This window comes from Atheta coriaria, unplaced genomic scaffold, assembly GCF_025399875.1.
Source record: "Atheta coriaria isolate IRGN ID8LTWV9N9 unplaced genomic scaffold, Caltech_Dcor_3.1 hic_scaffold_2_pilon, whole genome shotgun sequence".
NCBI lineage: Eukaryota > Metazoa > Arthropoda > Insecta > Coleoptera > Staphylinidae > Dalotia > Dalotia coriaria.
The window spans coordinates 5,318,125-5,332,197 of record NW_027045444.1 but is presented as its reverse complement, the minus strand read 5'-3'; the positions used below and the strand labels follow the sequence as shown (position 1 = coordinate 5,332,197).

The 14,073-nt window shown below is 37.2% G+C and overlaps 2 protein-coding genes across 2 annotated transcripts in view; both read left to right on the top strand.

The window, feature by feature from the left end:
* Nucleotides 1–14,073, top strand: part of Snr1 (SWI/SNF related, matrix associated, actin dependent regulator of chromatin, subfamily b, member 1) — a 42,881-nt gene that overhangs the window by 22,858 nt on the left and 5,950 nt on the right. The gene's annotated exons all lie outside the window — the stretch shown is intronic.
* Nucleotides 13,194–14,069, top strand: LOC135803352 (phosphoglycerate mutase 2-like). Its single transcript, XM_065316946.1, has one exon. It carries the CDS (start codon nt 13,194–13,196, stop codon nt 14,067–14,069), a length of 876 nt encoding a protein of 291 aa, XP_065173018.1.

Genomic DNA, 14,073 nt, shown 5'->3' with positions numbered 1-14,073 from the left:
GGATCGGTTGCCGTCGGACGCCGGCCGGCCATGTTGTGTGATTGTAAATAATATTTTGGACGTGTGTGAATCGTTTTTGTCTTCAGCAGAACTTGACGGGCGACTGTTCTACCTGGTAAGTATTTAAATTATTATTTTGATAATTGTGAAGAATAAGACGATATATAAGGCACACTTTGGATTCCGACGGAACTCAGATTCATTTCAACATTGTCCGAAATTGTGTAACTAATGTTTTGTTTCTTGTTTATTTCAGTATCTACTCGCATTTAATTCTGCGGTGTTCGATGTACTCGTAAGTGAAATTTTTATTTTTATTGTCATAGTATTTGTTTTTTGGTACCGTTTCTTTCCGTTTTCCTGCAATTAGAAAATTGATATCTTAAACTTTCAGTGGAAATTTCGTGCGAGCATTCCACAGAAACTTTGATAATGGAAATTCACATTTTTTTATTGCGGATGCTTCCATAAACATTTTATCATAGTAAAATTTTACTGTAGGATTCATAGTTTTCCCGCAATTTGATCAAATGTGAACTTTCATTTTCCACCGAAAAATTAAATTTGTTAATTTAAAGTTTTTATTTTGGAAGTTGCTATAGATGGACCCCCTGAGCATTTTATTTTAGTAAAATTTTACTCTTGAATTCATAGTTTTCCCGCAATTTGATCAAATGTGAAAGTACTTTTCCACAGTAACATAAAAGTTGAAAATGTATAATTTTTTCTACTGAAGTTGCAACAAAACGTTTATCTGATCCTTTTATTTTAGTAAAAATTGTCTGTAGAATTTACGGTTTTTCCGAAAAAATGCAATAAATAGTTGGATTTGTTCATTGCTTAAATATAAGTCAAAATAGAATAGAAACAAAACATGCTTGAATTAAATATCACTTAAATATTTAATGTAAAATCGGTCAATCTTTTAGCATAAGAAATCAATTTCATGATTTAAATTTTATTGTTTTATTAATTTTATTAATCTAAATTCCGGTACTACTATCTGTAGCATTCGGAGATGGCACTAGCCTGAACTAAAAAGCATAAAATCGAATTGCTTTGTTTATTTCTGTTTTTATCAGCAAACGTGAATATTCGGCACGAGAATTGTGTTTGTTTTGAACACAATTCACTCTTTCTTATCGCTTAGTCGCCGCGCGGAATGCAGCGCATGAGATTTCAGAGTATCGTCGTTGAAATCCCCTCACCCCACGTGCAGCATATTCTAGTTTAGTTTAGATCGCATGTATTGTGCCTATTGCAATTCGTACACAAGGTCGCGTGTCATCGACGCACCGGCTTTGCGCATCTATTGCAAGTCGCGGACAAGATCGCGTGCCGTCGCGCGTGCCATCGCGCAATATGGCTTTGCGCATCTATTGCTTTTACCTGCGGGGTTCATGCAGCAGGCACATTCGAGTAGTCTTATCGTGAAATGCCGCGTCGTTGCTTGCTCGGCTTTAATATGTGCAATCATAGCCAGTTTCATGTCGGTCTCTAGTTCGTCGTTCAGACGCGTATCTGCCAGTTGCAACTGGCGGTAATAGTAACCTGTTAATAATTGTTTGCGCGTTTAATGTCCATAAATGCTTTTTTACTTCCGTTTGATATTTATATTCCAAATTACGCGAATGCTACGGTTTTGTATTGTCGGTTAGTTGTGTGATCGCTGTCGGTCGCTGGATAACCGGCAACATATTCCTGCGTGATGTTGTTTTCGTCCTCCTTCGTGCTTGAGTAAGTTACTTTATTCACCATAGTAATACTCAGCACAGAATGTTTGTTTTCTCCTGGATGTGTCAATATAATATTATTATATTGTACGTACGATTTTATTTTACCGTTTTTAATTGGCAGTGCTTGCCGCACCTGCAATCCGATGAGCGCTGAATTGCGGGTAAGTTGATAATTAAATTATATTATTACGTCACATGTTTTACCTGTATTACCTCATACCTGCGTGTTGCAGTAGTTCGCGAATTAACGGTGCCATTTCAATTTTACTTGCGCGTAGTTATCGCAAACAAAGGAACGAAAGTGTTTGTGAATTTTTCATGCATTTTTCAAAACACGCGGTGGAAAATAGGCCATATCTCGGGAACCTCTTCGTGAGTATTTTCAAGTTCGCTATATTTTATGATAGAGTGAGTGCATCTTTAAGATGCAACCCCGGAACCCCCGCGAAATTCGGTGGTAACTGCCTCAAAATGGCCGCCAAAGTTTCCGTCTTTTCTTGCATTTTTCAAAACACGCGGTGGAAAAACAGGCCATATCTCGGGAACGCTTCTGTGATATTTTCGGGTTCGTTACATTTTATCATAGAAAAGAGTGCATCTTTATGATGCACCCCGGAACCCCGCGAAATTCGGTCCCAACTTTCGCCTCAAAATGGCCGCCAAAGTTTGCCCCTTTTCTTGCATTTTTCGAAAACACGCGTGGAACAGCCATATCACCGGAACGCTTTGTATATTTTCTGTAGCTCATACATGTTTGCACCGCAACAGAAAAGGCGGAAGTTTCCAACTTTCACGAATTCGGTGTTGTGCGTTTATTTAGTGCCGATAGTGCGTCGCCGGGAACTTAGACAATAAATACAATTAAGCTATACAATAGTGCAATCACAAGCATTAACATCGTAATATGTATATCAACACCCTTAATGTTTGAAAGTACAGTAGTTACGTAGATACAGTAGATAGTAAAACACATTTGCAGATGAGCAAGGGTCCATCACGTCACACACTTGACTCTGAAAGCGGAATAATTATATATATATCGCTGTATAGTACTTAAGCTATCTTAAGATTACAAATTACGAAGGGTCACTGCCCTTTGGGCAAGTATGTACGCAAAGTTTTGCACTTAGACATTTTTGGATGAATAAAGTAGTAGTTACCGAGCAAGCATCGAGTGAAGATCGCCTCACTTCTCCGAGAATCTCTAAGACTCTCCGCTGCCTTACAACCAGCGTAAAATCCACACATCAATCCTTCTGCTCTCAGCTTTGAACCCGGCGCCATCTTCAGAGCGCACGCTGGCTTCACACTACATTTTATCATAGGAAAAGAGTGCATCTTTAAGATGCACCCCGGAACCCCCGCGAAATTCAGTCGGAACCGCCTCAAAATAGCCCCGAAAGTTAGGCGTTATCATGCATTTTTCAAAACACTCGGTGGAAAGCAGGCTATTGGTGTTATTCTGAGCAGCACCCGAAGTGCCGTACTGTCGAACGAAGGCAAATTGCAATTCTGAGTGCCCAACGGAGGTCTTTTGGAGGGTTCGGGTCGCCTCAATTTTTCGGAGCAGCTTGAGGGTGCCGGATAGCTTTCGTAACATGTTATACGCATGCGTTGCCTTCTTGGCGCGGGTGAAACTGCCTTACCGCAGCTCTTCGTTCTCACTCGCACCCGCACTCGTTGTCAGCCGTCTCAGTCTTCGCCTATTCATCGAAATTGAAAAGTGAATATTTTGACGAGCCGTGTGCTCCAGCAGATGTGAAAAAGATGAAGATGACAAGGAATTGTACGCATCGAGTGTATCTGTATTTTTCAAAATGCAAAATATCCACGTTTTCGCTAAAAAATTTCAAATTTAAAAAACTCGTAAAACCAATAAATTTATATGAATATTTTGGTTAATTTTTCAAGTATTTGCTGATAATGAGCCAAATACGCATATAAAAAGATTATTTATATTTTTGATTGTGTTTCTTCAAAGGTAATTTAAAATCAAAGTAAATGAACAATAAATAACTTTCTTGACATGACTTTTCAAACGTCAGTATAGAACCTGAATAGAAATACGGCATTAAATAATATTATTTGTTGCACATTGATTTGAAACTCGCGCGCTTTCTTGTCAAATTCTATCGTGCAGCGGTTGACTTTAGGTAAAGTTACAGATGAGCGCACCGAATACCACTTAAGGCCTATCCATAATCTCTGCCGTACGAAGGCCCTGGAGCTTTCGTAATGTTCGTTTGTGGCAAGTGGTGACACAGAATCGCAACTATACTCGGAACCCTTTGCGATAATTTAGTTTTTTCTTCATTTTATGATAGGGCAAGAGTGCATTTTGTAAAACACCCGATGGAAAACAGGCCATATCTCGGGAACCTTTTGTAATATTGTAGGAATTTCTCGATTTACTTTTAATTCTGTATCACCCTGTATTGAAATGTATTGCCAGAAAATTCCATAACGCGAGTTATATTGATAGTTGTGTGTATACGCACTTGTACTCATTGCGCTAGGAATTGTAGTTCTTTTGTTATAACACGCGAACGCGGAGTCATAGTAAATTCGAAATTATGTTTTCTGATGCAGAATTTAATTCTGTATCACCCTGTATCGAAATGTATTGCCAGGAAATTCCGTAACGTGAGTTATATTGATAGTTGTGTGTATACGCACTTGTACTCGTTGCGGTAGGAATTGTAGTTTTTTTTGTTATAACACGCGAACGGAGTGTCGTAGTAAATTCAGAATTATGTTCCCTGATGCAGAATTTAATTCTATATTTCCCTGTATTGAAATTTATTTTTTCGATTCCCATGTGGGGTGCGGCGTTTTTTTAATATTATTTAAAAATTAATTTATATAGTTTAAGTTTATTTATTTCTTTCTTATATATACCTAGTTAAATTATAATTATAAGCGTATTTATTGCAGTTTTAATAAATATTTAACCAAAAATTACACTTGCATTTTTCTAGTCGAAATTCCCGAATTGACTATCTTGCATGCGACCTTGTTTGTTTCAAATATTGCGCGTGGTATTGCGGCGTGCGCGCAGCGTTATCGCGTGTTGTCATGCGCCGTCGCTGATTGCGCTGCGCGCTGTTCTGAGCACAGTTTTGTGCCGGTCATTGGTCGAGTCGGGCGTGTTACTCGCGGCTGTTATTGTCTATTTTTAGTTTGTAATTCGGTAAATCGCGTGGAAATTGTTGGGGTTTTCATCAACAGTGCGCGTAATCCTAGATTTGTTTGTGCGTGTCATCTTCTTGAGCACATTTCCTTGATTGCTGTTTGTGTTATGTTATTGTGTATGTAGAACTTGAGAACTCTTTATTGTGTATATGACTTTGCTGTATTGTCTTATATATTATATTAATGTGTACATACATCTTTGTTGTGCTGTCCACGTAGAATTCGTTTTTATATGTAAATGTTTTGCATTGTATTGCAGTTGTTTGTTTTAATATTTGCTTGCACCTTGTGTTGTGTGTTTTAATTAAACTAAATAAACAACGTTGATGCCTGTTGAAGAATTTGTGCCAAGGAGTCAACCGTTTCCGTCGCAGAAATGTTAGAGATGCGCGTATTATAAGGCAAGTTTTACTTTCAGGAGACTTAAGAGCTGACTATGATCTTCGACTTTAAATAAATGTATGTGGTTATAAATGTTGCTACTAAACTTAATGCACATTATATACTTCTTCATTTCTTTCTGGTTTCCCTTGCCGTTTGCAGGATTGGATAAGGTCTTAACTGCTATTCGTGTACAATATATAGCTGTTGTTTGTGTTGTTGTTTTTAAAAGTTGAATAAAGTGCAGGAAACATAAATAGGAAGAATCAAATATAAAATGATGCAACAAAACACTCGGTGGTCGAGTGATACGTGCACCTGTTGGCATGCTAGTAGACACGGATCGAACTTTGTATGGAAGGCATTTTTCAAATATAAAAAATATCAGGTGAAATTTGCCGTATTAAGAAATTGCAACGAAATATAAGAGAAATTCGTAACTAAGTGAAGGCAATAAGAGAAGCAAGAAAGAGTAAGTCGTGGAACAGAGAAATAGAGAAGTGAAACAAAAGAATAGCAAGAGTAGAGGACAGAAGGAAGAGAACAGAGAGTAGAGAAGAGGAGGCGAGATAGAAGAGCCACAGGAGGGATTCAGATTTTTAAATTCTTTTTAGCACGCGTCGTTATAAGACAGTCTACGGTCGATCCCCCAGAGCGCCGGAGGTCGATCGCCCACTGCTTCGATGCGCGTCCATATTGCCCCGTGGCCCGCTAATCCCCACAGCTGCGATGTCTCTGCGCTTCATCCCCAGAATACTCAGCATTATCAACAATTTTTATGGTGGGGATCAATTTCAGAGAGGGGATCTCCTTATAAGGACAATCCTTATAAAACTTGTTCAAATACTTAAGTTTGTCGTCTCAAGAGAGGCGACACTTAAAAATATTCTACAAGTTCTGACCTGGTATACAAAATGAAAAGAAGGAGTAAGCACGAATCATGCAGGTTACCTTAACAATTTTATAGAGGGATCATCCTGGCGAGGGGAAACTCTTCAGAGACCTGTTCCTGAAATGATAGAAGGCGAACACACAAATCAAAGAACTCAATATATCTTACTATTTCTTTATTAACAATAGAATACAAGTTTAGATTTTACAAGTCAACAGAAGCCGCGCACATATAAGCAAGTAGCACTTCGTACAGTTCGATCGGAATAAGGAAATTAACAAAGAGTTCATTTTCTACGTTATTGAAAATGAAAACCAAATATACAGGGTGTTACAAATAAAAAATTTAATGAAAAAACAGAAAAACATTTTAGCACTGCAAATATCATTCGTTTTTCACCCGAGGCTCCGGGAAACTAATATACAGGGTGTCACAAAAAGAAAATTCAAAGGGCAATAAGGGAAACCATAAAAACAATAGTTAAAGCAAAATTATCACGGACACAATGAAAAAAATATATATATACAGGGTGTTCATAAAACATAGCGAACACGAAAATATCACGAAGGGTTCCCGAGATATGGCCAGTTTTCCACCGCGTGTTTTGAAAAATGCAAGAAAAGGGTAAACTTTGGCGGCTACTTTATAAGTAGTTACGACCGCATTTCAGTGGTTCTCAGTAATCTTAAAGATGCACTCTTTTCCTCTATCATAAAACATAGCGAACACGAAAATATCACGAAGGGTTCCCGGAGATATGGCCAGTTTTCCACCGCGTTTTGAAAACGAAAGAAAAGGGCAAATTTTGCGGCCATTTTGAGGCAGTTACGACCCAAATTTCAGGGAGTTTTGGGGTGCATCTTAAAGATGCACTCTTTTCCTATCATAAAACATAGCGAACACGAAAATATCACGAAGCGGTTCCCGAGATATGGCCTGTTTCCACCGCGTGTTTTGAAAAAATGCAAGAAAAGGGTAAAATCCGGCGTACATATTTGAGGCAGTTACGACGAATTGCGGGTGTTCTGGGGTGCATCTTAAAGAGATGCACTCTTTCCTATCATAAACATATAGCGAACACGACAATATCACGAAGCGTTCCCGAGATATGGCCTGTTTTCCACCGCGTGTTTCGAAAAATGCAAGAAAAGGGCAAACTTTGGCGGCCATTTTGAGGCAGTTACGACCGAATTTCGCGGGGGTTCCGGGGTGCATCTTAAAGATGCACTCTTTTCCTATGATAAAATGTAGCGAACACGAAAATATCACGAAGGGTTTCCGAGATATGGCCTGTTTTCCACCGCGTGTTTTGAAAAATGCAAGAAAAGGGAAAATTTTGGTGGCCATTTTGAAGCAGTGACCACCTAATTAAAATATTAACTTACCAAAGCAGAACTCATCGGAATCCAAGACCCGAAAGTACTATAAATGGAATAAAACACAAGTTAAACCATTTCATAAATTTTATTATTATTATATTCACACATCAAAAGCAAACTAATAATCTATGTTATTCAGTTAAAAGTTACCTAGAGATAACCGATGCATCATCCTAATGATGAATAAATCAACATGACGGCAAAATGAAGCGACCAGCAACGGCAACTGCACACGATAAAACCGCAGCGGTGAAAATTTACACGATTATCAATCAAATACAACGCCGAATAATTAATCAAACCTAAGAATGATATAAGCCGCGAGAGACAAGCCCGAAGGCGCGAACCCTGGTGAGACCGGCGAATTTGAACTCGGCCGCGGAAAGCATAAACTCGATAATGCTAAGGCATGCCGAATATAACACACCAATATTGACGATATGATAAGACGGCTGTCGCGCGTGTAAATACAAGAGGTGCGCAAGCATTGTCACACGCGGATTTGTGCGCGAATAGCAATAGACACGGTTACCTGCGATCTGCAAAACTGTGTAACCGAAATACGCTGCATGCGCAAGTAGATGCGGCGCGAGGAACGACATGCGGAACACACATGGGATAAAAAAGTTGTTTATACAGAAAGGCAGGTAACAGAATTGTGTTCAAAACTAATACACTTCTAATTTATGATTTCTAGTTCATGCTAGTATAATTAATGAATGATGCCGACAATATAATTCCTATAAGAAGATAAAAGCTAGAAAAACGCGACTGAAAGTGCTAAAAATTACATTTTTTCAAATTCTGACGATTTATTTCAATCGCAAATATCTCGTAAACTAAAAGAGATAAATAGAATCAGATCGCAGCATCTTAATCTACGGACTATTTTCTATAAGATAGGATAGTTAAAATGGAAATCTGAGAGATAAAATTTTACATCTTAAGAAAAAATTGCCAAGGGGGGGTGCTTGATACTTTTTTTCGCCGATTTTCAATAATTAATATCTCTTAAACTAAAAGAGGTAGCTACCAACGAATTGTTGATTATGAAAGACTGGAAAATTCTCTATCAGATAAAAATATAAAATAATTATATTTCGACCAGTAAAAGGTCGAAAAACGCGACTAAAAGTGCTAAAAAGTGACATTTTGCAATTTTTGATGATTTTCTTCAATCGCGAATATCTCGTAAACTAAAAGAGATAATTAAGATCTGATCGCAGCATCTTAATCTACGAACTATTTTCTATGAGCTAGGATAGTTAAAATAGAAATCTGAGAGATAAAATTTTACATCTTAAGAAAAAATTGCCAAAATTGCTTGATACTTTTTTTCGACGATTTTTGATAATTAATATGTCTTAAACTAAAAGCGATAGCTACCAACGAATTGCTGATTATGAAAGATTGGAAAATTCTCTGTCAGATCAAAGTATAAAATAATTATATTTCCCATAAGGTCAAAAACGCCACTCGTGCGCTAAAAAGTGATTTTGCAATTTTGATGATTTTCTTCAATCGCGAATATCTCGTAAACTAAAAGAGATAATTAAGATCTGATCGCAGCATCTTAATCTACGAACTATTTTCTATGAGCTAGGATAGTTAAAATAGAAATCTGAGAGATAAAATTTTACATCTTAAGAAAAAATTGCCAAAATTGCTTGATACTTTTTTTTCGACGATTTTTGATAATTAATATGTCTTAAACTAAAAGCGATAGCTACCAACGAATTAGTTGATTATGAAAGATTGAAAATTCTTGCTGTCAGATCAAAGTATATAAAATAATTATATTTCCCACAGCAAAAGGTCAAAAACGCCACTAAAAGTGCTAAAAGTGCGACATTTTGCAATTTTTGGATGATTTTCTTCAATCGCGAATATCTCGTAAACTAAAAGAGATAATTGGCGATCCATCGCAGACTTAATCTACGAACTATTTTCTATGAGCCAGATAGTTAAAATAGAAATTGAGAGATAAAATTTACATCTTAAGAAAAATTGCCAAAAATTGCTTGGATACTTTTTTTCTTCGACGATTTTGATAATTACACATAGTCTTAAACTCGTGCCGATAGGCTACCGAACGAATTGCTGATTATGAAAAGATTGGAAAAATTCTCTGTCAGATCAAAAGTATGTACAATTATATTTCCCACAGCAAAAGGTCAAAAACGCCATTAAAAGTGCTATAAAAGTGACATTTTGCAATTTTTGATGATTTTCTTCAATCGCGAATATCTCGTAAAATTAAAAGAGATACTAAGATCTGATCGCAGCATCTTAATCTACGAACTATTTCTATGAGCTTAGGATAGTTAAAATAGAAATCTGAGATAAAAATTTTACATCTAAGAAAAATTGCCAAAAATTGCTTGATACTTTTTTTCGACGATTTTGATACCATTATGTCTTTAAAACTAAAAGCGATAGCTACCAAACGAATTGCTGATTATGGAAAAGATTGGAAAATTTCTGTCAGATCAAAAGTATAAAATAATTATATTTCATTGAAAGCAAAAGGTCAAAAAACGCCACCAAAAGTGCTAAAAAAGTGACATTTTGCAATTTTTACGATTTTCAATCGCGAATATCTCGTAACCAAAAGAGATAATTAAGATCTGATCGCAGCATCTTAATCTTCGAACTATTTTCTATGAGCTAAGATAGTTAAAATAGAAATCTGAGAGATAAAATTTTACATCTTAAGAAAAAATTGCCAAAATTGCTTGATACTTTTTTTTCGACGATTTTTGATAATTAATATGTCTTAAACTAAAAGCGATAGCTACCAACGAATTGCTGATTATGATAGATTGGAAAATTCTCTGTCAGATAAAAATATAAAATAATAATATTTCTAATAGTAAAAGATCGAAAAACGTGACTAAAAGTGCTAAAAAGTGACATTTTTCAATTTTTGCCCGTTTTATTCAATCGCGAATATCTCGTAAATTAAAAGAGATAAATGCAGCAGAGACAATTCTACGGACAATTCCCTATAAGCTAAGCTAGCTAAATTGTTAATTTAAAAGAATAACTAATAATGGAAAATGGGCAAAGGGGATACTGCATCATGTTTCAATAACGTGAGATTTAAATAAATATTACAGTTTTGTACACTAACCTATATGAGGCGTGATGTTCAAATTTATAGCTGCGTTTTACAAGTTTGTTTCCAATATTAACTCATAAATCGTATCGTATAAGCGCTTTTCTTGCAACAAATAAATACAACCGGCTAGAGAATTTAATTCTGCATATTTGGACCCCGCGCCCAAGTTTGTAAGACGTTACTCCCAATAACAAAAAATAATTCAATTATTATTTAATTATTAGTAGAAGGCGGTGAACCGCGACGAAAAAAAACACATGAACGCAAAGTAATAATCGACGCAGAAAATAAAACGAAATATATAATTGAATTATAAACTTACGAATGAACAACCCATCGAACTCCAAAGCACGGCAAATACTGCAAATAAAAAAAATAAAACATTAGTAATATTATACTATTGATGATCGAATATAATACGAATTGGAAAGTAGAAGTCCGGATAAACGATACGAGTCGCACAAAATACGTCTGAATCAACCAGAGACCGGCCGAAACTGCCGCAAACTGATAAGCAACGACGAGGCAGTTTATGATAAGAAAGTGAGAGGTGCGTGCAAGGCCAGCGCGTCGATGGCACGCGACTAAGATGCAGCAACATGCGGCGTGAGGTGCTGGCAACGAGGACACACGGCAATGCGATAAGAAAGTGAATATTGTGTTCAAACAAACACAATTCTTGTGTCGAAGGTTCACGATTGCTGATAAATATAGAAATAAACAATACAAGTTTTTACAGTATTTCTGGAAATTTAGATTAGTAAAGGTAATAAAAAATTAAAATCTGATTTGAGTGCACTTACTTTTTATGCTGACAGATTGCCAGATTCTACGTTAAATATTTAAGTGATATTTAATTTGAGCATGCATCGTTTCACGTTTACCAGGTAACACATTAGTCCGTAATCATCTGCTGATAATAAAAATGTATTAGAATTAATATAAAATTGTTAGTTATATTCATGAAAGAATTGAAGAATATTTGCTTAAATTTACGATGCTAATATAATAAACAGCAACGGTGTGTTTTGATTCCACGAAATAAAGATTCGATACCTGCAGGTAAACAAACTTATCTCTTGCGCGAAATCGCATGATCGCACACGGACACGGTGTGCACTCACTACCACCAAACCACATTTATCAAATATGCAACAAGGTTGATATTGCAATGAAATTGAAAGTAACGAAAGTCATACACGAAACAAACCAGTATTTAATAAATGATTCATTTAATTTTTTTTACAATAAACAATAAACATATCAGGTAGTGCTAAGATGTTTTGGTTACATACATACACACTAACGGGCCGCTCTTCGTTACATGCATGTGTGTGTATGTGTGAGTGTGAAAAACAGTTAATCGCTCACTCGTCATTTACCAATAATTAGAATTAATGGCACCAAATGTAAGCTATACAAGAATCGGATCAAAATATATAGAACGTATACCATAAAATGTAATTGCAATCGGAGACTATGTCTCCACAATAAAAAAGAAAGAGAAATAAAAATAAAATTACAATTCGATTATTCTGACACCGCGTTCGCGTGTTATATCAAAAAAAAACTGTAATTTCAATATGTAAACTAAAAGAGATAAATATGAACAAATCTCAGGAACTATTCTACGAACTATTCCCTATAAGATAGTCTAGGTAAAGTGGAAATCGATTTTTAATAGCGAATATATTCCAAACTAAAATCGATAGAGAGAAACGGAACAGAATCCGTGGAAAAAATAAAAATATCACTAACAGATCGCGAAATATTACCAGTTTTCCAAAAAGTTAAAAAAATGCAAAAAAAGAATTCTTACGCTATCCGAAAATGAAGAAATAATTTAAAACAGTTTACACATAATTATCAGTAAATGAACTTACCCAAACGCAAATTCCATGAACATCGACAGTTCCTGATTCCATGTCCGGCGACGTAACTTTCACAACTCGATATTATCAATGGTAAACATAACGCACATATTCACCAGAGCACACATCCACAGACGGCACGCGACAACCGCGATCAGAAAATAAAGTCGCTGTGAACATTCTACACCCGATTAATCCGTAATAACACACTATACACGTTTGTTACAAGTAAAATCAAGCGATTGTTGATCAAAATAACGCGATAACCGAATTAAAACGCGAGAAATGTTAAGAGCCGCAAGCAATGCGGGCCAACCCAACGATAGCCGGCGCGGAACTAAGCGCATCGCGCATCCTCCAGTGCCGATTGCAACATAGAGCACAAATGGCGCTGCGGCATTAGCCGTGACCTTCGCGTGCACAACTAGCGTCTTAAGTTCGCTGTCTTCTCCACTGCAGAACTGACACCGTAGTGACACCTATCGACCATAAAACCCAATACAATCCTCCTAGCGCAATTTGTTTATATAAATACACAACAAATCAAAAATGTAAATCAAATTCTTGTCAAACTGACAAAAATAAAACAATTCTAATAAAAACCCAAATAAATCTTATAAAATGACCACATCTCTGCCAAAATGGCTCAAATTCCCCATCACCTACTCCAGCAACATCCAAAAACGCTCAAAAACCGCCTTCGAATGCCACAAAATCGTCTTCATCCGGCACGGCCAGTCCGAATGGAACCTCAAGAACCAATTCTGCGGCTGGTTCGACGCGCACCTCTCCGACCAGGGCCGCGCCGAAGCCAAACAAGCCGGCAAACGGCTCAAGGACCTCAAAATCAAACTCCACCATGGCTTCACCTCAAAACTCTGCCGCAGCATACAAACCCTCGACATAATCCTCAAGCAACTCCGCGAGAAAGACCTACCAGTCGAGCAGCATTGGCGCCTCAATGAGCGACACTACGGCAACCTCACCGGAATGAACAAAGCGGAAGCCATGGAGTTATTCGGCAAGGAAAAGGTGCACATATGGCGGCGCAGTTACAAAACACGCCCGCCAAAAATCCTCGACGTGAATCCACACTATTGCGATATACAAACCGGCGAAAGATACGGTTTGAAAGATAGCGAAGTACCGGAATGTGAGAGTTTAGCAGACACCGTCGCTAGAACCCTTCCATATTGGCTGGAAAACATTGTGCCGGAGATTAAAAAAGGCAAGACGGTTATAGTCGCTGCGCATGGTAATTCCCTGCGTGGAATTGTCAAACACATTGAGGGCATCACCGATGAAGGCATACAACATCTGAACTTACCTACAGGGGTGCCATTTGTGTATACATTGGGTGCGGACATGATGGCGCTGAAGGATGATAATGCTGTGGAGTTTTACGGTAATGATGAGCAAGTTGAAGCGGTTATGAAAGATCTACGCAAGGCGAAATCTCCGGATGAGAAGAAAACAGGCGCAGTTGGTGATTGTTAGATGT